The sequence below is a fragment of the Entelurus aequoreus genome, linkage group LG12 (assembly GCF_033978785.1).
Source record: "Entelurus aequoreus isolate RoL-2023_Sb linkage group LG12, RoL_Eaeq_v1.1, whole genome shotgun sequence".
NCBI classification, from domain to species: Eukaryota; Metazoa; Chordata; class Actinopteri; order Syngnathiformes; family Syngnathidae; genus Entelurus; species Entelurus aequoreus.
Window position 1 is genome coordinate 4201806 of NC_084742.1, and position 25657 is coordinate 4227462.

Below are 25657 nucleotides of genomic sequence, written 5' to 3' on the forward strand. Positions count from 1 at the left end.
TGATTTATGCGCGTGACGTCACAAAAGCAACGGAAGTGGTTGGACCCGATAGAAAAGCCTCTTGTTTTCTTTGACAAAATTCCACAGTATTCTGGACATCTGTGTTGGTGAATCTTTTGAGACTGCAAAGAAGAACGTTGTAGGTGGGATGGATCGGTGTCTTAGCGGCTAAGTACAATACTGTAATATCTGTGATATTTGCATTAGTGTACTGTGTCTTTAAGGGTTTGGGGAACGCGCATGCGCGAGTGAGTTGGCGGAGACACAGCAGCTCGTGTATGTGTGTGCGTTACTTTTTGAACTACAACCAGTTACCGCTTGTTAATAAAGTGATTGAGCAATTTGTTTAATGGACAATGGAGACTGCAAATAAGAAAGTTGGAGCCGGTGGAGCGGCGGACTACAGCAACACCAACACCAGGAGGTTGTGTTGTGTTTTGAGCAGGATAGCAGACGCACTACGGTGAGTACAGCTTTGGCTTCCAAACATTTGATCGATTGCCCGTACGTGCGTGTCGATATGTGCATGTCACGTACGTAACTTTGGGGAAATATATGTTTCTTGCCGACTCTGATGGCGGCCGGGGTGTCGTCAAAAGCGTACAACGCCCGCCGCCGCATCTAAGTTAGCTACGCAGCTAGGTTAGCTTCTGTTTTTTTAGCTTCGCCAAGTGGAATATTATTAATCGTGTATTTACATGTTCATGGTTTAATAGTATTATTGATCTTCTGTCTATCCATCCAGTCAGGGTTTTTTTTTAATTTAGTTTCTATCTGCATTTGAGACTGGCGCTATCACGTTGGCTACGTTGCTAGGTTAGCTTCTGTTTTTTTAGCTTCGCCAAGCGGAATATTATTAATCGTGTATTTACATGTTCATGGTTTAATAGTATTATTGATCTTCTGTCTATCCATCCAGTCAGGGTTTTTTTAAATTTAGTTTCTATCTGCATTTGAGACTGGCGCTATCGCGTTGGCTACGTTGCTGGGTTAGCTTCTGTTTTTTTAGCTTCGCAAAGCTGAATTATTAATCGTGTATTTACATGTTCATGGTTTAATAGTATCATTGATCTTCTGTCTATCCATCCAGTCAGGGTTTTTTTTTATTTAGTTTCTATCTGCATTTGAGACTGCTGCTATAACGTTGGCTACGTAGCTAGGTTAGCTTCTATTTTTTTAGCTTCGCAAAGCTGAATTATTAATCGTGTATTTACATGTTCATGGTTTAATAGTATTATTGATCTTCTGTCTATCCATCCAGTCAGGGTTTTTTTTTATTTAGTTTCTATCTGCATTTCAGACTGCTGCTATAACGTTGGCTACGTAGCTAGGTTAGCTTCTATTTTTTTAGCTTCGCAAAGCTGAATTATTAATCGTGTATTTACATGTTCATGGTTTAATAGTATTATTGATCTTCTGTCTATCCATCCAGTCAGGGTTTTTTTTAATTTAGTTTCTATCTGCATTTGAGACTGCTGCTATAACATTGGCTACGTAGCTAGGTTAGCTTCTATTTTTTTAGCTTCGCCAAGCTGAATTATTAATCGTGTATTTACATGTTCAGTCACTGTGAATGTCCATTTCGCGTTCTCGACTCTCATTTTCAAGAGGATATAGTATCTGAGGTGGTTTAAAATACAAATCTGTGATCTACAATAAAAAAAGGAGAGTGTGGAATCCAATGAGCCAGCTTGTACCTAAGTTACGGTCAGAGCGAAAAAAGATACGTCCATCACTGCCTCTCTAGTCCTTCACTGTAACGTTCCTCATCTACGAATCTTTATCCTCGCTCAAATTAATGGGGTAATCATCACTTTCTCTGTCCGAATCTCTCTCGCTCCATTGTAAACAACGGGGAATTGTGAGGAATACTAGCTCCTGTGACGTCACGCTACTTCCGCTACAGGCAAGGCTTTTTTTTATCAGCGAGCAAAAGTTGCGAACTTTATCGTCGATTTTCTCTACTAAATCCTTTCAGCAAAAATATGGCAATATCGCGAAATGATCAAGTATGACACATAGAATGGATCTGCTATTCCCGTTTAAATAAAAAAAATTCATTTCAGTAGGCCTTTAACGGACAGGGAAGTCGGGCTTGGGGCCAGCGCTCACATTTCAGGATGACCGGAATACCTTTCCTCACCTGGACACCTGCACAGCTGCTCCACCCATGACGGCCTCCTCTATTTTCCTGCCGCGTCCATTTTGTTGCGAGCACGCAGCTTAGCGGCGAGGTTCTATTATTAGTCATTTGAACACCTGGGAAAAAAATTGGTGCTCAGCAAAATTGGTGCCTCCTAAATGCTGCACACCACTGGCAAAGGTAGTTTTTAGTAGTAATTTGAAGACTCTTTCAAGTCCAAAAAACACAGCTTAAATGAAAGCATTCCTCACATAGCTCCGCTGACATAATGTCAAGATGAACGTGCAGGAGGGTTCCTGCAAGAATTTAGCAGGATTTGTGTAAAAAAAATAGCAGGAACAATTCTGTGCTATTTTCTCTCTGAGAAATGCACTGGTAAAAGTTTGACCTTGGGATATTTGCCTAATTTGCATAAATGTTTATGACAAATAAAGCAAAGCAAATGTGTTTAGAAATACATTTTAACCCGGAAATGTTGCTAGATTGGTCTCGAGCCATCGCGTATTTGAAAAACACATTGTCTGATTACTCTCTAAATATATGAAGAGAGTTACTAAGTCGGCCACGCTGATCCCTGCTCCTGCTACATCTTCCTATTCTCTGGCACACCGGGTACTTGTGAGGCGTGTCAAAAGGCAAGAGTTGTGATCTCCTGTACGGAGTTAACGACAAGCTACATTCAAAGACAGTCCCATTATAAAGTGTTTATGATCGACAGACAGTCCGGTTAAAATGTGTTTATGCTAGAGTGATAGAAAGTCTGTTATAATCGACATACAGTCCCATTGTATTGTGTTTATAATCCGACACGATCCCTTTATAATGTGTTTATGATCGACACAGTCCCATTACAATGTGTTTATGATGGACAGACAGTCCCATTATATTATGTTTATAGTTTACATACAGTCCCATTACAATGTGTTTATAGTCAACAAGATAATCCCATTATAATGGGTTTAAAATGGGCAGACAATAATATGTTTAGAATGGACCTACAGTCCCACTATAATGAGCATTTCATGGAATCTACTTTTATACCCAATCATGGCACCCACCTGTTCCCAATTTGCCTGCACACCTGTGGGATGTTCCAAATAAGTGTTTGATGAGCATTCCTCAACTTTATCAGTATTTATTGCCACCTTTCCCAACTTCTTTGTCACGTGTTGCTGGCATCAAATTATAAAGTTAATGATTATTTGCAAAAAAAAAAAAAGTTTATCAGTTTGAACATCAAATATGTTGTCTTTGTAGCATATTCAACTGAATATGGCTTGAAAAGGATTTGCAAATCATTGTATTCCGTTTATATTTACATCCAACACAATTTCCCAACTCATATGGAAACAGGGTTTGTAATTGTGACAGCCCGTGTGTATTCACGTCGGGGCGCCCATTAGGGATGATACTCGAAACCGGTTTTCCCGGTTGTTTGATAAGAAAAGAACCGAGTCCTCGGACTCGAATCCCTTTTTGAGAACCGGTACCCGTTATCGAGACCACTATAGTAAAGGAAAAGAGTTGATTCTTTATTCGAATCTCGTCCTGACCAGAAATGCTCCGTGGGACATAACCTCATTCTTAGCTGCCGGGTGGCGACATGCAACAACACTTTTCGGGGCTTCCGCGCATGCTTGTCACTCCCGTTGCATGCTGGGTAGTGTAGTTGTTATATTCCCTAGCCTAGCTCATAACATCACATCTTTCCCCCTATAAAGAAACAATGTTAACTCAATAAAGTGCATTTCTTTTTTTAGCTTTAACTTAGCATTGTAACCACATTTGCAAACAACTTTTCTCTTCATAGAATTTTCTTTCAATAAAGAAATAAAGTGCAAAAATGTCAAAGCATCATAACAAACAGTTATGTCAAATAGCAGCAGAAGTGCACTTTTTGGAGAGCTGTATTATTTTCAGTTTTGTGCCCAAGGGACTGATTTTATTTAACACTATATTATTATTTATACACCTATAGTGATCACAGAGACAGCTTGTTTTTGTGTTACTGTATATATTTGTTTCTCTGAAAAATCCCACTTAATATACTTTGGGTAACAAAAGTCAATATTTATTTATTTGATTTGATTTTTTTAGGGGGGTAACAGTCAACATATATTTATTTATTTATTATATAATAAAAGTGAGCTTTTGTTAAACCAAATATTGTGTGTTTTTTTCCATATACAAGAACCTAAATGGACTCGATAAGAGAATCGATAAGGAATCAGAGGACTCGATAATAGGCTCGAACTTGATAATTTCTTACCAAACATCATCCCTAATCTTTATGTTCATGTTCCATCCCGACACTTATAATTCTCAACAATAAATGCTCCCAGCGAGGGCCAATTAGCACTTGCCACTCATGCGAGCGTAATTGAAAGGCAATGAGGAGCGCACCAGCTACAAGTGACAAGGCTTCAAGAACACTAGCACACACTTTTCTCCATTGCACTTGCTTTAGAATGCGGTGAAGTTAATTAAACCAGTGAATAACGAGCTCCATCAACACATCCGATATACACGCTATACAAGAACATGTACTTAACGCCGTGACTGTAACTAATGATGCATTTATTAAATAAATGCAGGATGAAAAGAATCTGCAGCTCCGCAAAGGAGCCAGGGGGACGCCTCCAGCTTGCATGAACAAAAGAGAAAAAAGATGTGCAAGCGTGTAAAATGGTGTATAGCACCAGAGGGACCACCCACACTTTCAGCACAAGCTAACAAAGGAGAGAGAAAGCATTCCACTAGAGTGAACTTGTCCACTCCCTTCCCTTCCTTTCTTTCAGCATCCATCCGTCCTCTCCTTGCCACAGTGACACATTTGCCACTGTGTGACTTCACTGGCACATAGTTAGTATGACTTCACTGGCACATAGTTAGGGATGGGACTATTGCAAAAGCTATTACCATCACACTACCCTGATACACACATGTACCCGCTCGTTGTCAGTTAATATCTGAAGAGCGTTTGACCTCTGATGGACAAGCTTAGATTTTGGAAAATGCTTTTGTTGATCATTTATTGTCGAATGAACACAAAGCAATGTTTCCCATACATTAGTTTATGGGCGCTAGGGATGATGTTTGATAAGGAATTATCGAGTTCCAGCCTATTATCGAATCCTCTTATCGAACAGATTCCTTATCGATTCTCTTATGGAGTCCAGATAGGTTGTTGTATGTGGAAAAAAACACACAATATTTGGTTTAACAAAAGCTCACTTTTATTATATAATAAAAAAAAAAAATTCTAATAAATAAATAAATATTGACTGTTACCCACCTAAAAAAATTAAATAAAATAAATAAATATTGACTGTTGTTACCCAAAGTATATTAAGTGGGATTTTTCAGAGAAACAAATATATACAGTAACACAAAAACAAGCTGTCTCTGTGATCACTATAGGTGTATAAATAATAATATAGTGTTAAATAAAATCAGTCCCTTGGGCACAAAACTGAAAATAATACAGCTCTCCAAAAAGTGCACTTCTGCTGCTATTGGAACATAACTGTTTGTTATGATGCTTTGACATTTTTGCACTTTATTTCCTTATTGAAAGAAAATTCTATGAAGAGAAAAGTTGTTTGCAAATGTGGTTACAATGCTAAAAAATGAAAAGTTAAAGCTAAAAAAAGAAATACACTTTATTGAGTTAACATTATTTCTTTATATGGGGGAAAAATGTTATGAGCGAGAGAATACAACAACTACACTACCCAGCATGCAACGGGAGTGACGAGCATGCGCGGTAGCCCCGAAAAGTGTTGCATGTTGCCACGCTGTGAAAGTAAACGTCAAGAACTCAGCCGACACGCCTCGTCTGCATTATTTATAATTAGACAGACAACACATCTACAGTGTGATTTTGTTTTGTTTACAAGGAAAGAAAAACAAAAGTTAAAAAAGGGAGATGTGTTGTATATATATGTATGTGCTGCGGTTGTTTTAAGAAGGTTGCGACAGCTGCCGTAAAGGAGGTGCGTTGCTAGCCTGGTTGCTATGTTTCCGGTTGGTCGTAAAAGTGTTTGTCATGTGTTTTACCCTGCTCAAATCTCTCAGTAAAGTTATTCATTGGATTATAGCTTTCGTTTTGAACTTTATTACACCTTGGAGCGCTTTTTCCCGTCCATTGTTTTTCCTGCTTTCGCTATCTGCGCCTAATGACTGAGCTACGTGACGTCATTTATTGTGATGTCACACGGGGCATTTCTCGTTTCGTTCCCAGGGATTCGAATAAAGACCCAACTCCTTTTCTTTACTATAGTGGTCTCGATAACGGGTACCGGTTCTCAAAAAGGGATCCGAGTCCGAGGACTCGGTTCTTTTCTTATCGAACAACCGGGAACACCGGTTTCGAGTATCATCCCTAATAAAGATGCAGGGGTGCCGATGTGTTGATGAGCTAATTCTTGATTATTTTCGGTTATAATCGCAGCCCATCTAGGCAGGGAACTAGTCAGAAGGAGTGTCACAAAAAAAAGATTTCCGAATGAATCGCGATTCTTATTTGTAACAATTCTTAATTAAGATCTTGATTGATCTTATTCTGTCCTGTGCAGCCACTCGGCAAATCATATTGTTGATGTAAATGCCCATACAGTATCTGCTGTACATATTTACTTTAGAAATGAGACGTGTTGGATACTTCTCCTGTTGCCTTATTTGTATTTGACTTTATTAAATGTTTTGGAGGAATTTTATGAAAGAAAACTCGTCAAAAGGCATGTTGTTTCAACGTTGTATTTGTGTTGTAGAATATTGGTTGGGCAATGACCAAATTTCAAAGGTCAAATCAACATGAGAACCCAACATTGATTAAACGTCGTCAAAAAGCATGTTGTTTCAACATTGTATTTGTGTTGTAGAATATTGGTTGGGAAATGACAAATTCAATGATCAAATCAATGTTAAACGTTGTCAAAAAGCATGTTGTTTCAACGTTGTATTTGTGTTATGGAACATTGGTTGGGAAATGACCAAATTTCAATGGTCAAATCAACGTCAGAACCTAACATTGATTAAACATAGTCAAAAAGCATGTTTTTTCAACGTTGTATTTGTGTTGTAGAATATTGGTTGGGAAATTACCAAAATTCAATGGTCAAATCAACGTCAGAACCCAACATTGATTAAACGTCGTCAGAAAGCATGTTGTTTCAACATTGTATTTGTGTTGTAGAATATTGGTTGGGAAATGCCCAAATTTCAATGGTCAAATCAACGTCAGAACCCAACATTGATTAAACGTCGTCAAAAGGCATGTTGTTTCAATGTTTTATTAATATTGTAGTACATTGGTTGGGAAATGCCCAAATTTCCATGGACAAATCAACGTCTAAAAGCATGTTGTTTCAACATTGTACTTGTGTTGTGGAATATTGGTTGGGAAATTACCCAAATTCAATGGTCAAATCAACGTCAGAACCCAACATTGATTAAACGTCGTCAGAAAGCATGTTGTTTCAACGTTGTATTTGTGTTATAGAAAATTGGTCGGGAAATGACCAAATTTCAATGGTCAAATAAACGTCAGAACCCAACATTTATTAAACGTCGTCAAAAGGCATGTTGTTTCAATGTTTTATTAATGTTGTAGAACATTGGTTGGGAAATGCCCAAATTTCAATGGACAAATCAACGTCTAAAAGCATGTTGTTTCAACATTGTGTTTGTGTTGTAGAATATTGGTTGGGAAATTACCCAAATGTCAATGGTCAAATCAACGTCAGAACCCAACATTGATTAAACGTTGTCAAAAGGCATGTTGTATCGATGTTTTATTTATGTTGTAGAACATTGGTTGGGAAATGACTAAATTTCAATGGACAAATCCAACGTCTAAAAGCATGTTGTTTCAACATTGTATTTGTGTTGTAGAATATTGGTCGGGAATTGACCAAAATTCAATGGACAAATCCAACGTCAGAACCCAACAAACATCGTCAAAAAGCATGTTGTTTCAACGTTGTATTTGTGGTGTAGAATATAGGTTGGGAAATGACCAAAATTCAATGATCAAATCAACGTCAGAACCCAACATTGATTAAACGTTGTCAAAAAGCATGTTTTTTCAACGTTTTATTTGTGTTATCGAACATTGGTCGGAAAATGACCAAATTTCAATGGACAAATCAACGTCAGAACGTAACATTGATTAAACATAGTCAAAAAGCATGTTGTTTCAACATTGTATTTGTGTTGTAGAATATTGGTTGGGAAATTACCCAAATTCAATGGTCAAATCAACGTCAGAACCCAACATTGATTAAACGTCGTCAAAAGGCATGTTGTATCAACGTTTTATTTATGTTGTAGAACATTGGTTGGGAAATGACCAAAATTCAATGGACAAATCAATGTCAAAAAGCATGTTGTTTCAACATTGTATTTGTGTTGTAGAATATTGGTCGGGAAATGACCAAATTTCAATGGTCAAATCAACGTCAGAACCCAACATTGATTAAACGTCGTCAAAAGGCATGTTGTTTCAATGTTTTATTAATATTGTAGAACATTGGTTGGGAAATGCCCAAATTTCAATGGACAAATCAACGTCTAAAAGCATGTTGTTTCAACATTGTATTTGTGTTGTGGAATATTGGTTGGGAAATTACCCAAATTCAATGGTCAAATCAACGTCAGAACCCAACATTGATTAAACGTCGTCAGAAAGCATGTTGTTTCAACGTTGTATTTGTGTTATAGAAAATTGGTCGGGAAATGACCAAATTTCAATGGACAAATTAACGTCAGAACCTAACATTGATTAAACGTTGTCAAAAAGCATGTTGTTTCAAAAAGCAAAATGATAAAAATAAAATGAATATACAGTAAATAAATAAAGGTCTTGTCCCGCTGTTTCCTGACATATACTATTCATGTTTAAATAACTTTTACTGCATAGTAATATGGGCTCCAAATATTTGTTATCGGCCTCCTTGACTACTAATAATCAGTATCGGTATGGGCCCTGTAAAAAAACATATTTGTCAATCTCTATTAAGAAGTGACTGCATAAGTAACGTCAACCCTTGTTGACGTGCTTCTTAGATGACGGACCAAAAGTGGATAAGAAGCGACAGACGGGGGAAGAGAGAAGACAACACCGGAAGTGAGGCTTAAGAGTTTGTGTGGGTAAACAAGACAGGAAGCTGTAACGCTGGAGATATGGAAGGAAGGAGGAGGGGGAGAAGGGAGGTCATTGCAGGATAGAAGGAGGGACAAGAAGCACGGAGAGGATGGATTTTTTTAGGCTGCACTGTGGGAGAGGACTTAGAAGTTATGTTTTGAGGGGAAAGGCACTTATTTAAGCTACCACACCGACTTTCTCCAGTGAGTTCTTCCAAGGCCTGCGTCGTCTTATTGACTTTGTTTTATTTTGCTCAGCTGGTGGAGCAGTTTTTGTTCTTTCTAACACTGACCGTCCAAATGATCATGTTTGATGATGTCATCTTGCAGGGTGCAACCATGGAGGAAATGGACTTTGACCGGCGCCGGGAGCTGAGGAGGCAGAAACGGGAGGAGATGCGCCTGGAGGCTGAACGGTAAGACCCCCTATTGCAGGGGTCACCAACGCGGTGCCCGCGGGCACCAGGTAGCCCGTAAGGACCAGGGGCCGTACTTATCAAGCTTCTTAGAGTGCCATTTTACACTTACCGTATTTCCTTGAATTGGCGCAGGGAATATAGTATTCGCACGTCTAGAATTACTGCCGGGTCAAACTCGTTTCTCAAAATAATTAACGCATGCTTGGCCTTATCGCCGGTTTATTATTGAAGCTGGATCAAATTCGTTTCGCAAAATATTAATTTTATTATCGCATGTCTGTAATTTTCGCCGGGTCAAACTCGTTTCGCAAAATATTTAGCATATGGCTAGAACTTCCACCGGGTCAAATTCGTTACGTCACGAGTGACGCATCTGTCCTCATTTTCAAAATGGAGGAAACTGCTTTCAGTAGTTTACAATCGCACAAAGGAAAAAAGATAAAGAGCTTTTCAGTAGGATTTAAGGTCCAAGCTATTGAATACCTGTACAGTATGCTAAAGAGAACAGTAAGCAGCTATGTTTTATTAATATACCGTAGCTGCGTGTGTGAAATACTGTATAAGTCATTAAATGACTCCCGCCTCCTGGTGGTAGAGGGCGCTGCCGCGCTAGTGATCCTTCTTGCGACTTCCGGTACTGCAGAAGAAGTGAACACACGCAGCAAGAGATTTTTTTTTCTGTCCTCTGCCTGAACTTTTAAAATGGAGGATTACATACATAAAATAAAACAGTTTTCTAAACTGGACTTTCAATCGAAGCAGGAGGTAATAATTAAAGGAATATCTCCATCGAAACAGAGACTTTTAAAACTGAAGAAAGAAAATAAGGAAGACTTCTATAAACAAGTTATCGATGCTTTTGGTCAGAAGGAGCTGCAAATGGACTCCATTTATAAGTACAGGTAAGACCATAATAACGTTTTTTTTAATTAAATGTGCTTTTCATGATGGTATGCTTACATCACACTCAAAGCGCACGCCTAAATTTTATGGATTCCTTTTGGTAAACGCCGGAGTGAGAAGAGGTTTTAAAATAATTACCGCATGCACGGCCATCCCGCCGGTTTCCGGTAAACGCAGGTGTGACAGGAGGTTTTAAATTAATTAACGCCCCTGCGGCTATTCAAGGAAATACGGTAAGTCCTGAGAATTTGCGAAATTTAGTCCTACTCTCAAACTTAAGAATAAAAGCTTTTTATCAACGTTCTTAAGTCTAAGAATCACTCCTACTCTCCACGATATTTAAGAGACCTTCAGAGGTGTCTTAAGTGGTTAGGAGTTGCCAGCAGGGGGTGGCACTGAGGCGAGAGAGACGTGCGCGAACGTTCAGGGAGCGGAACGATGTCCTGGATTTGTTTGATGACGAGCAGCTGATCAAACGGTATCGTTTAGACAGAGCGGGTATTATTTTTGTCACAGATTTAATACTTTTCGATTCCTTGTTGATTTCTGCATGTGTCTGCAGTGGGTTAGTATATATAGAGCCACCCACACCAGTTTCAAATTAGTTGCCTAATTAATGAATTGGAAAGAAAATGTTATGACAGTAGCGTATGTGTGTGGCCGTGAGGGGAGTGACGTCAGTGAGTGTGTGGGCGAGAGAAGAGAGGGAGCGGTAGCGTGAGTGCCGGCGGGGACTAGTTTGTTTTGTATTATTTTGTAGTTTATTGTCAAAATATACACTCCCATTGTCCACTTAAATATTTCCAAGATATTTCTTTATTCTTAGACAACGGATTCCCTTCCGTGATTGGTCATTTCTATGGACACAGAAATGACGTCACCTAAAATTGCGTTTACGGCACATAGTAATGTCGTAATTCAGCTCTGAGTGTGACACTTAAGATTCAGTCCTACACTTCGCTGAAAGTGTGAGTAAGACGCTTGATAACTAACTTTTAAGTGCAGCTTTCAGCGAAGAATTTATTTACTCTTAAGTCAACTCTTAGCAGACTTCTTAGGAGTAATTCTAAGAAGCTTGATAAGTACGGCCCCAGATGAGTAGCTCGCTGGCCTGTTCTAAAAATAGCTCAAATAGCAGCACTTACCAGTGAGCTGCCTCTATTTTTGTTATTTATTTACTAGAAAGCTGGTCTCGCTTTGCTCGACATTTTTAATTCTAAGAGAGACAAAACTCAAATAGAATTTGAAAATCCAAGAAAATATTTTAAAAACTTGGTGTTCACTTGTTTAAATAAATTCATTAATTTTTTTACTTTGCTTCTTATAACTTTCAGAAAGACAATTTTAGAGAAAAAATACAACCTTAAAAATTATTTTAGGATTTTTAAACACATATACCTATTTACCTTTTAAATTCCTTCCTCTTCTTTCCTGACAATTTAAATCAATGTTCAAGTAAATTTATTTTTTTTATTGTAAAGAATAACAAATACATTTTAATTTAATTCTAATAGCTTCTGTTTTTTCCGACGAAGAATATTTGTGAAATATTTCTTCAAACTTATTATGATTAAAATTTAAAAAAAATTATTCTGGCAAATCTAGAAAATCTGTAGAATCAAATTTAAACCTTATTTCAAAGTCTTTTCAATTTCTTTTAAAAATTTTGTTCTGGAAAATCTAGAAGAAATAATGATTTGTCTTTGTTAGAAATATAGCTTGGTCCAATTTGTTATATATTCTAACAAAGTGTAGATTGGATTTTAACCTATTTAAAACATGTCATCAAAATTCTAAAATTAATCTTAATCAGGAAAAATTACTAATGATGTTCCATAAATTCTTTTAAGTTTTTCTCTTCTTTTTTTCAGTTGAATTTTGAATTTTAAAGATTCGAAATTGAACATAAACTATGTTTCAAAATTAATTGTCATTTTTTTTCGTGTTTTCTCCTCTTTTAAACCGTTCAATTAAGTGTAAATATCATTAATTATTAATAATAACATAGAGTTAAAGGTAAATTGAGCAAATTGGCTATTTCTGGCAATTTATTTAAGTGTGTATCAAACTGGTAGCCCTTCGCATTAATCACTACCCAAGAAGTAGCTCTTGCTTTCAAAAAGGTTGGTGACCCCTGCCCTATTGGTTGCCCTTTTCCTCAAAAATGCAGTCGATGTCATGTGGGATCTTTAGCCGAGCATTCCTCGCTCCGTGTTGTGGAATGAAGTTCTGCTCGTCAGATGTTGATGCCAATTTGGAAGAGCCAGCGTTGCTCTAAAAGCTCAAGGCCTCCTTGGGGTCTTTTAAAAGCTTACTTTGGTAAACATTGTCTTCCTCTTCTGGCCTGGCCTTAAAGGAGGAGGAGGGTGGGTATAAAAAGTGAGGTTGATAAGCAATCAGATAAGCAACGTGATGACCTTTAAGTGGGAACGCTCAATCATGCCCTCCCCGCTCGTCTTCCAATTTTCTCTCGCAAGATACGGAGGCCCGCCGAACTCCCTTTGATTCAATGGAAGAAATTGATTAAGCCAAAGCCTCATTCCAACAAGTGATTGAGTGGTAACGTGCCAAGCCCAGGCATAAAAGATTGTAAGAGGGTTTTTGTTTTTTATCGTGAGAACAAAGTGCCAAGGCCTTTCATAGCGCTTTTTATGTAAAAGTTTCCTCATCAGTGCTGCAGATTTTCCACTCAGACGACTTTGATAAGGATGCAGATAGCAGCCAAGGTCGATCGCCTCAATGCTTAGACCACAGGGCAGCGCTTGTTTTGTTCTATTCTGTAAAATATTTGATAAGAACGTATGTTAGATCAGTGGTTCTCAATCTTTTTTCACCAATTAAACACCTCAGAAAGCACAAACATAATGACCAACATTAAAGGCCTACTGAAAGCCACTACTAGCGACCACGCAGTCTGATAGTTTATATATCAATGATGAAATCTTAACATTGCGACACATGCCAATACGGCCGGGTTAACTTATAAAGTGACATTTAAAACTTCCCGGGAAATATCCGGCTGAAACGTCGCGGTATGATGACGTATGCGCGTGACGAAGTCAGAGTAACGGAAGTTATGGTACCCGTAGAATCCTATACAAAAAGCTCTGTTTTCATTTCATAATTCCACAGTATTCTGGACATCTTTTGCAATTTGTTTAATGAACAATGAAGGCTGCAAAGAAGACAGTTGTAGGTGGGATCGGTGTATTAGCAGCGGACTACAGCAACACAACCAGGAGGACTTTGTTGGAGCACTAGCCGCGCTAGCCGCCGACCTCACCTTGACTTCCTACGTCTCCGGGCCGCCAAACGCATCGGGTGAAGTCCTTCGTCCTTCTGCCGATCGCTGGAACGCAGGTGAGCACGGGTGTTGATGAGTAGATGAGGGCTGGCTGGCGTAGGTGGAGAGCTAATGTTTTTAGCATAGCTCTGTGAGGTCCCGTTGCTAAGTTAGCTTCAATGGCGTCGTTAGCACAACATTGTTAACCTTCGCCAGCCTGGAAAGCATTAACCGTGTATTTACATGTCCACGGTTTAATAGTATTGTTGATTTTCTATCTATCCTTCCAGTCAGGGGTTTATTTTTTTGTTTCTATATGCAGTTAAAGCACGATGCTATCACGTTAGCTCATAGCTAAAGCATTTCGCCGATGTATTGTCGTGGAGATAAAAGGCACTGAATGTCCATTTCGCGTGCTAGACTCTAATTTTCAAGAGGATATAGTATCCCAGGTGGTTTAAAATACAAATCCGTGATCTACAATAGAAAAAGGAGAGTGTGGAATCCAATGAGCCAGCTTGTACCTAAGTTACGGTCAGAGCGAAAAAAGATACGTCCATCACTGTCTCTCAAGTCCTTCACTGTAACGTTCCTCATCTACGAATCTTTCATCCTCGCTCAAATTAATGGGGTAATCATCACTTTCTCGGTCCGAATCTCTCTCGCTCCATTGTAAACAACGGGGAATTGTGAGGAATACTAGCTCCTGTGACGTCACGCTACTTCCGCTACAGGCAAGGCTTTTTTTTATCAGCGAGCAAAAGTTGCGAACTTTATCGTCGATTTTCTCTACTAAATCCTTTCAGCAAAAATATGGCAATATCGCGAAATGATCAAGTATGACACATAGAATGGATCTGCTATTCCCGTTTAAATTTTAAAAAATCATTTCAGTAGGCCTTTAAAATACAGTAGCGTAGTAGGCCTAAATACTGATTGAAAACAAGGCAGAGGTTTTCTTTAATATTTTGGGAACTGTAACATTACACACAGTTTAAACAGTAACACTGTGTTTGAATATTTAATTAACTGACTTTTGGGGGGTCGGCATCTCGCAGCTTTTTAGCGCCGCCCTAGTGGCTCCCTGGGGCTTTTTCAAAAATGTATGAAAATGGAAAAAAAAATGGGGAAATAATTTTTTTGTTTTAATATGATTCCTGTAGGACAGGGGTGTCCAAACTTTTTCCACCGAGGGCCGCACACAGAAAAATTAAAGCATGTGGGGGCCATTTTGATATTTTTCATTTTTAAACCATGACGAAATATATGGATTTTTTTTTTTTACCTTTAGGGGTCCTGGGGATCATAAAGGGTCTCAGTCATTAAAATGTTCAAAATAAGTCAAATTATTATTATTATTTTTAATTTAACGCTTACAGTAAATCTCTATATCGACTTCAAGTTGATATAAAGTAATCCAAAAAAAAATGTTTTATGGCTTTTATGTCAAAAACAACTTTGTTTTTTATAATAAAACTGAAATATGCAGTATTTAGTAATTAGAGCCCTAAAAGATCAATAATGCATTGATTTTAATTCTTTAATATTTTTGAGTAATCACAGTGAAAAGATAAATAAAATACCACTAAATATATTTGGGATCTAAAAGGTGCCCCACTCATAAAGTGATACGTTTTTATTAGGTTTTTCTTTTACTTTCAACACTTAAGTTACGAGATCAACATCAGATATATCTGTCCATTTTACGTTTGAACTATTATTTTGTTTGTTTTATGCTCTTTTGTCAAATAAAACAATGTTTTTATATGGCAACTACACAATATATGCAATATTTACCACATAAAACATTTTAAAGTGAAATATTTGAAGTAATTGGAGCCTTGAAAATAATTCATTATAACATGGATTTTTTGTCATAATTTCTTTTTTGGGGAGCAACGGCAAAAAAATGAAAATAAAGAAAGACAAAAGAAAAAAAACAGCCTGCATGGCAGCTTTGTGTCAACATTGCAACTTTTCTCGTTTGATTTCACATCATTCATTTTTTATTTTTGCAATAGTATTTCCAGAATGTGTGGCGGGCCGGTAAACAATTAGCTGGGGGCCGCACTTTGGACACCCCTGCTGTAGGAGGACAAAGATGACAAACCTTCCTTATTGTTAGAAATCCCACTGTTCAATATATTTGTGTTTATGCTTCACTGATGAGAGTATTTGGTGAGCACCGTTTTGTCCTACTAATTTCGGCGGTCCTTGAACTGTGTGGACTTGTGACGCAACAGTTTGTTTACATGTACATGTTTTATGCCACTCCTACCTTGTCTCATTTTGTCCACCAAACCTTTTATGCTGTGCGTGAATGCACAAAGGTGTGATGTTGTTGACTTGTGTGGAGTGCTAATCAGGCATATTTGGTCAGTGCATGACTGCAAGCTGATTGATGCTAACATGCTATTTAGGCTAACTGTATGCACACATTGCATTATTATGCCTCGTTTGTAGGTATATGTGAGTTCATTTAATTTCCTTTACTAATTACCGTTTTTGTGTATTTAATTTATATTTGCATGTCTGACACTATATTTATGTAATAATGGCTGCAGTTCTGATAGTTGTTTGTGTGCCATGTTGTTCCAGACCACAGCAAATGTTACCCAACTTGCAAAGATTTTAATAAATCTGCGGGAAGAAGACAGCATGATGTTTCCTTTAACTTGCACTCACACATCTATTCCTTTGGCCATTCTAAACCAGTAATTTTAGTTATCTCACCCTCTGAGAAGCCTCCATTTTAATAATGTTTTCCAATGCTGTAAAAATGTGTAGAATAAATAGAACATTTCTGTCAACGAAGATTTGCGTCTGCCTGCGACGGTCATTTCGACTGTATATGCTAACATAGCTAATACAGACATTTCCATCATGTGTTGCCTAATTATAAGACTTACTGTACATAAGGCTTTTAATTTTTCGCGGCTCCAGACAGGTTTGTTTTTTGTATGATTGGTGCCAATTTGGCTCTTTCAACCTTTTGGGTTGCCGACCCCTGTGCTAGATGGAGCCTGCATACCCCTTGTGACAGTAACGTCTTTCCCTCTTAAAAATTATGTACCCCAATCTAAACTTTTGTAAACACATTGCTGTCTGAGCGACTAAGATATTCAATTGTGCACATTGAACCTACAGGCTTAGTTCTATTAGCCAGAGATTGAGCGATACGCGAAGGGATGTGACAAAACGGGAAGTGAATTTGCGTGACGTCACATAAACCGACGTGGCGTGCCCAACACACGTTTTTTGCCTGGCATGATACTAAGGCTGCAGCTAACGATTATTTTTCTATCGATTAATCTATAGATTATTTTTTTCGATTAATCGGTTAATCTATAGATTATTTTTTTCGATTAATCTATAGATTATTTTTCCTTTTGCCGATTGTTTTTTTATTCAAAATGAAGATGAAAAAATAAATGTAGGCCAGTTTTTTCAAAAGGCATGGCTTTTATTTACAAAAAAAAAGAAGTATGGCCACTCAGTCAACATTGACAACAACGTGACTAAATATTCTGTAACAATGTAAACATTTAAAACTTTTAACCTTTAACAAAATTAAAAGTAGCTTATTTGCTTTTTAATGTGCAAATATAAAAGTCAACATCCAGTGCAAATCTTAATATTCTGCAATAGCATAAGCATTTCAAAAGTAAAAGTATTGCTTATTTTGCTTTAAAATGTGCAAAAATAAAGATAAACATCGATCCAATACAAAAAAGTGTAAAACGAAATATTCTGTAACAACAGTGTAAACATTTCCACAAAAGTGAAAGTATTGCTTATTTGCTAAAATGTGCAAAAATAAAGATAAACATCCAATACAAAAAAGTGCCAAACAAAATATTCTGTAGCACTGTAAACATTAAGTATTGCTTTTAAAATGTGCAAAATAAACATCCAGTCCAACACAGTACACAATAACCAATTCCACTCATTCCAGTGAGTGTCTAACAGTTGTAATGAAGAAAGGTTAGCATGTCTACATGCTCTGCTTCTTTTCATGGTTACAATATTCCCAGCAGCTGAAAATAGGCGCTCAGAAGGGGTCGATGTGGCTGGAACTGAGAGGTAATTAGCCTTCACCTCAAGCCAGGACTGCGAGTGAGCTGAGCTGCAGTTGAAGTTTCTAGAAGGTCAACGGGCTCATAGTGATGTTACTAGTAGTTGACTGGGAGGTGTTTATTATCATTTGGGGAGAGTCCGCTGCCTGATGCTCACCTGCTAAACACCTATCTGCTCCACGCTGAAGCGCTGACTACATGCGCTCTGAATACGCACTGCTGATTGGCTGGTAACGCTCTGAATACGCACTGCTGATTGGCTGATAATGCTTTGTGTGTACCAATCAGATGGTTGTGTGGGTGGGACAATGCTGCGTGCTGAGACAGAGGCAGAATGAGCAAAGCAGCTTGTTAAGACTTTAGCAGCTAAAGTTAGCTTTAGCTTAGAAACTCGTTCGGTACACCCCCGTACCGAACCGAAAGCCCCGTACCGAAACGGTTCAATACAAAACACATAACGTTACACCCCTAGCAGATACAAATGACACATTCATGTTTTTGTGTAATGATGACAACGTATGCTAACGCGGACGATTGACTAGTTGATGGTTTTCTTTTCAAATGTTGGTTCATAGCCGTTGTGCTGCTATGATAGGCCATTTACGCTCCACACAGTGTGCATACAACAACATTATTAGGCCGTTTATTGAAATACTTTCACACTTTTGACCACTTTTGGCGTGATTTTTCCCCCTCGCTCGCATCGTCTGCTTTGATCGTCTGCTTTGCGCTTCGCCATGATGGTAGCGTGACGTAAATATGCTTGAATTTAAAAAATGTTCACAGGGGGTACATCACTGAAAAAAGGTTGAGAACCACTGCTCTAGCAGATATAAAAGTATTAAATGATGTTGCTTAATACAGTGGTCCCCAACCATCGGGCCACGGCCCGGTACCGGTCCGCGGACCAATTGGTACCGGGCCGCACAAGAATTTAAAAAAAAAAATTTTTTTTTTTTTTTTTTTTTTTTTATGAATTCAACATAAAAAACACAATATATACATTCTTTATCAATGTAGATCAATACAGCCTGCAGGGATACAGTCCGTAAGCACACATGGTTGTATTTATTTATGTAAAAAAAAATAAAAAACCTTTTTTTTTTTTTTTTTTTTTTTTTTTTTTTTTTTTTTAAATACACCCTCTTCCCCCCCACCACCGGTCCGTGGGACAAATTTTCAAGCGTTGACCGGTCCGCAGCTACAAAAAGGTTGGGGACCACTGGCTTAATAGACAATATTTCAAATGTGTTTATTTCTGACCGTCCAATATGTTGGTAGTGTAGGACGGAGGATTGTCGTCCATCCATCATCTGTCTGTGCAGCGCTAGCACTGATCCTGCAGCCGTGTGTGGAACTGTCAGTTTGCACATCCTCCTAACACGTGCTAAATGAAACACAAAATAGTGCTCGCAAAATGTTGAGTGTTGCTGAATCACATTGCGCCTGCTAAATGATTATATATTCATTTCCTTATTTATGGTGGGTGTTATGATGATCACCATATATTTTGCATATTATATGAAGAGAGACGCAAAATGGCAATCACGCATTATTCTGCTCACTTAAGACGCAATCCACTTAGCACACGTTTAGTAGATCAGCTTTGCGTGTGCTATCAGGTTTGAATGTGTTTTAGTACACGCAAACCTTTAGTAAATCAGCAGGCCCTTAGTGTCAAAATGGTGATTATTCTTGATCAATTAATTTGAAAAAAATACCTGATAAATTTGATTGCCCTAAAAAAAAATATAATTGGAATAAAAAAGAGAGATATTAATACCGTATTTCCTTGAATTGGCGCAGGGAATATAGTATTCGCACGTCTAGAATTACTGCCGGGTCAAACTCGTTTCTCAAAATAATTAACGCATGCTTGGCCTTATCGCCGGTTTATTATTGAAGCTGGATCAAATTCGTTTCGCAAAATATTAATTTTATTATCGCATGTCTATAATTTTCGCCGGGTCAAACTCGTTTCGCAAAATATTTAGCATATGGCTAGAACTTCCACCGGGTCAAATTCGTTACGTCACGAGTGACGCTTTACCTGTCCTCATTTTCAAAATGGAGGAAGCTGCTTTCAGTAGTTTACAATCGCACAAAGGAAAAAAGATAAAGAGCTATTCAGTAGGATTTAAGGTCCAAGCTATTGAATACCGGTACAGTATGCTAAAAAGAACAGTAAGCAGCTATGTTTTATTAATATACCGTAGCTGCGTGTGTGAAATACTGTATAAGTCATTAAATGACTCCCGCCTCCTGGTGGTAGAGGGCGCTGCCGCGCTAGTGATCCTTCTTGCGACTTCCGGTACTGCAGAAGAAGTGAACACACGCAGCAAGAGATTTTTTTTTTTTTCCTCTGCCTGAACTTTTAACATGGAGGATTACATACCGGTATCTAAAATAAAACAGTTTTCTAAACTGGACTTTCAATGGAAGCAGGAGGTAATAATTAAAGGAATATCTCCATCGAAACAGAGACTTTTAAAACTGAAGAAAGAAAATAAGGAAGACTTCTATAAACAAGTTATCGATGCTTTTGGTCAGAAGGAGCTGCAAATGGACTCCATTTATAAGTACAGGTAAGACCATAATAACTTTTTTAATTAAATGTGCTTTTCATGATGGTATGCTTACATCACACTCAAAGCGCACGCCTAAATTTTATGGATTCCTTTTGGTAAACGCCGGAGTGAGAAGAGGTTTTAAAATAATTACCGCATGCACGGCCATCCCACCGGTTTCCGGTAAACGCAGGAGTGACAGGAGGTTTTAAATTAATTAACGCCCCTGCGGCTATTCAAGGAAATACGGTAATTGTCTATTGAACAGTTCTGTGTATATTGTGCTTACTGCGCCAAAAAACTGAATGCAATGCAATTTCATCTTTACTTTCAACTCTTATTTCCAAGCAGAGGTTAGGAACAACAAATCAAGTCCACAAAAGAGACCAAATTGGATGGTTTTGGATTGTAGTAAACTTGCAATTCTGTCTTGGCGCAACAAGCTCCAGTAATAACCAAGCTGGCAGGTGACTTGTCTGTCCTGGCATTGATTTAAACAAGAATACAAAAAAAGATTACATCTCTACATTGCTTCCATTTCTGCCAATATAGCGAAACACTCAATATTTACGCGACCTCCCCATGGTTGGACTAGTCACAACCACATGTTGTATGTATCTTGTTTGATTTGCGTCCATTCCTGTGTGTTTGGATCGCCATCAGATGATGGAGCGTTGACAAAGACCATTCACTCTTCTGGAGCAGCTTTTGGCTGTTCTGTCTTCTGTCAAGTTGTAAGAACACTTTGGCCCGTCACTAACGCTACAAAGACCTTAGAAATATGAGCGACCTCGTCTCAACCCGTGCATAAGGGACCTCGGTTTAACCTGTGTGTTACATTCTCAATTAACCGCAGCTATCCAGTGCTGGCAGCACTCATGCAGCCCTAGACAATGACTGAAATGATCTTGGTATCCACTTGTGCTGCCATATATTTAGACAATAACGGTTGTGTAATTTGCCGTTGACAGTAAATCTCTACTGCTACATAAGCTGTACACTGACTACTCTAGCATATATTCATTTCTATAGCACTCTCCCTTGAGAAGCTATAAGGGAGAACGGGATTGGTATTCTTCACTGTTTATTCTGACATTAAATTGGAGCTGAAAGTGTTGCCTTAAAACAATTATCTTGCTCATTTTAAGGAGTATTGTTGTCACAATTGTAAAATAATGGTAAAAAATATATTTAAGAAGGCAGAAGTCAATTTGAAAGTTACATGTTAAGATGCAAACACATTTAATGCATCTTAACAAAACGAGCAAGGAACATGAACCGGAAAACTACTGTACGTGTGATATGCAGTATAAATGAAATAAGTGTACGCGATGACCGACCTCAAAGAGAATGTAACGACCAACCCCCAATGGATTTTTTTGTTAGCATCGAGGCTAACGGCAACCGTTGTCTCGACACAAATGTTTTCACATCTGATAAGATACCGATATTGGAGCATGGAGAAATGTTTGGCTGATACCAATATTTGATCCGATATCAGCTGGAATCATACATATTTTCATTATTTTGTAGTGTTGACCTTTAGAAAAGGCTTGATCAAGTGAAATTACCAATAGTAGGAATTAAAAACACAAACCTATTTTTTTTTTTTTTTTTTTTCGTGACACCTAGTGGCCATAATAATTCATTACGTTAAGTTCATGACACTAAGTTGAATGATGCGGACACGTTCGTTACTGGATACATTCCAATACGCTTCTGTTTTGGAGACTTTGTATTTGAAATAATATGCAAATATAATTATTTGATACTTGTTTATATTGACAAATGTGTAGTTTTAGACTGCAATATTGTTCAATTATTACATGTGTGCTATTGCGTGCTTAGCTGTTGTGTATCTGCTAGCTCACTTGTATGTCATTGAAGTGCTTACTGGAGGAAATGTAGCTGGCAACTGGCTGTCAAGCTTTGCACAAGTCCATACTGCTTGTGTCGGAGCACTTTTATTGGCTAGTTTAGATGTCAGCCAATAAAATCCGATACTTGTTTTGTTTTTTGCTGATATCGGATCAGTATATATATAATCAATATCGGCTCGGGACACCTCTGCTAACAATTGAGTGGCAACTAGTTTGTTAGTTAATACCAATCTAATCCAGTGGTTGTCAACCTTTTCTCACCAAGTACCATCATAATGACCAACATTAAATAACACTAGCGTAGTACGCCTAAGTAGTCATTAAAAATAAGGCAAAGGTTTTATTTAACAAGTGTATTCAATATTTTAGCCACTGTAACATTACACACAGTTTAAAGTAAGGCTGCAGCTAACGATTATTTTTCTATCGATTAATCTATAGATTATTTTTTCGATTAATCGGTTAATCTATAGATTATTTTTTCGATTCATCTATAGATTATTTTTCCTTTTACCGATTATTTTTTATTTTATTTTATTTAAAATGAAGATGAAAAAATAAAAGTAGGCCAGTTTTTTCAAAAGGCATGGCTTTTATTTACAAAAAAAAAAGTATGGCCACTCAGTCAACATTGACAACAACATGACAAAATATTCTGTAACAATGTAAACATTTAAAACTTTTAACATTTAACAAAATTAAAAGTAGCTTATTTGCTTTTTAATGTGCAAATATAAAAGTAAACATCCAGTGCAAATCTTAATATTCTGCAATAGTATAAGCATTTCAAAAGTAAAAGTATTGCTTATTTTGCTTTAAAATGTGCAAAAATAAAGATAAACATCCAATACAAAAAAGTGCAAAACGAAATATTCTGTAACAACAGTGTAAACATTTCCACAAAAGTGAAAGTATTGCTTATTTGCTAAAATGTGCAAAAATAAAGATAAACATCCAATACAAAAAAGTGCCAATCTAAATATTCTGGAGCACTGTAAACATTAAGTATTGCTTTTAAAATGTGCAAAATAAACATCCAGTCCAACACAGTACACAATAACCAATTCTACTCATTCCAGTGAGTGACTAACAGTTGTAATGAAGAAAGGTTAGCATGTCTACTTGCTTTGCTTCTTTTCTTGTTTACAATATTCCCAGCAGCTGAAAATAGGCGCTCAGAAGGGGTCGATGTGGCTGGAACTGAGAGGTAATTAGCCTTCACCTCAAACCAGGACTGCGAGCGAGCTGAGCTGCAGTTGAAGTTTCTAGTAGGTCAACGGGCTCATACTAGTTACTAGTAGTTGACTGGGAGGTGTTTATTATCATTCGGGGAGAGTCCACTGCCTGATGCTCACCTGCTAAACACCTATCTGCTCCACGCTGAAGCGCTGACTACATGCGCTATGAATACGCACTGCTGATTGGCTGATAATGCTTCGTGTGTACCAATCAGATGGTTGTGTGGGTGGGACAATGCTGCGTGTGTACCAATCAGATGGTTGTGTGGGTGGGACAATGCTGCGTGCTGAGACAGAGGCAGAGAAGCAAAGCAACTTGTTAAGACTTTAGCAGCTAAAGTTAGCTTTAGCTTAGAAACTCGTTCGGTACACCCCCGTACCGAACCGAAATCCCCGTACCGAAACGGTTCAATACAAAACACATACCGTTACACCCCTAGCAGATACAAATGACACATTCATGTTTTTGTGTAATGATGACAACGTATGCTAACGCGGACGATTGACTAGTTGATGGTTGATGGTTTTCTTTTCAAATGTTGGTTCATAGCCGTTGTGCTGCTATGATAGGCCATTTACGCTCGACACAGTGTGCATACAACAACATTATTAGGCCGTTTATTGAAATACTCCCACTTTTGACGACTTTTGGCGTGCGTTTTTCCCCTCGCTCGCACAGTCTGCTTTGCGCTCCGCCATGACGGTAGTGTGACGTAATTATGCGACGCGTCGACGCACAAAAACGGCATCGACGTATTTACATAACCGATGACGTCGACTACGTCGACGCGTCGTTTCAGCCTTAGTTTAAAGGCCTACTGAAATGATTTTTATTTATTTAAACGGGAATAGCAGATCCATTCTATGTGTCATACTTGATCATTTCGCGATATTGCCATATTTTTGCTGAAAGGATTTAGTAGAGAAAATCGACGATAAAGTTCGCAACTTTAGCTCGCTGATAAAAAAAAGCCTTGCCTGTAGCGGAAGTAGCGTGACGTCACAGGAGCTAGTATTCCTCACAATTCCCCGTTGTTTACAATGGAGCGAGAGAGATTCGGACCGAAAAAGTGATGATTACCCCATTAATTTGAGCGAGGATGAAAGATTCGTAGATGAGGAACGTTACAGTGAAGGACTTGAGAGGCAGTGATGGACGTATCTTTTTTCGCTCTGACCGTAACTTAGGTACAAGCTGGCTCATTGGATTCCACACTCTCTCCTTTTTTTATTGTGGATCACGGATTTGTATTTTAAACCACCTCAGATACTATATCCTCTTGAAAATGAGAGTCGAGAACGCGAAATGGACATTCACTGAACATGTAAATACACGATTAATAATTCAGCTTTGCGAAGCTAAAAAAATAGAAGCTAACCTAGCAACGTAGCCAACGCGATAGCGCCAGTCTCAAATGCAGATAGAAACTCAATTTAAAAAAAACCTGACTGGATGGATAGACAGAAGGTCAATAATACTATTAAACCATGAACATGTAAATACACGATTAATAATATTCCGCTTGGCGAAGCTAAAAAAACAAGCTAACCTAGCAACGTAGCCAACGCGATAGCGCCAGTCTCAAATGCAGATAGAATCTAAATTTAAAAAAACCCTGACTGGATGGATAGACAGAAGATTAATAATGAACATGTAAATACACGATTAATAATATTCCGCTTGGCGAAGCTAAAAAAAAACAGAAGCTAACCTAGCAACGTAGCCAACGCTATAGCGCAAGTCTCAAATGCAGATAGAAACTAAATTTTAAAAAAACCCTGACTGGATGGATAGACAGAAGATCAATAATTAAACCATGAACATGTAAATACACGATTAATAATATTCCGCTTGGCGAAGCTAAAAAAAAACAGAAGCTAACCTAGCAACGTAGCCAACGCGATAGCGCCAGTCTCAAATGCAGATAGAAACTAAATTTAAAAAAAACCCTGACTGGATGGATAGACAGAAGATCAATAATACTATTAAACCATGAACATG

General features: G+C 38.0%; 1 protein-coding gene across 9 annotated transcripts in view; it reads left to right on the forward strand.

The window, feature by feature from the left end:
• cald1a (caldesmon 1a) overlaps positions 1–25657 on the forward strand; it is a 494628-nt gene that overhangs the window by 423013 nt on the left and 45958 nt on the right. For 8 of the 9 annotated variants that reach the window (XM_062064492.1, XM_062064489.1, XM_062064483.1 and 5 more), the window contains one exon: positions 9620–9705. In XM_062064492.1, coding sequence (XP_061920476.1) covers positions 9629–9705 — 77 coding nt within the window. In that variant the 5' untranslated portion in view covers positions 9620–9628. Of the gene's footprint in view, positions 1–9365; positions 9494–9619; positions 9706–25657 lie in introns of those variants that run through there. The other variant, XM_062064487.1, reaches the window with a different exon arrangement.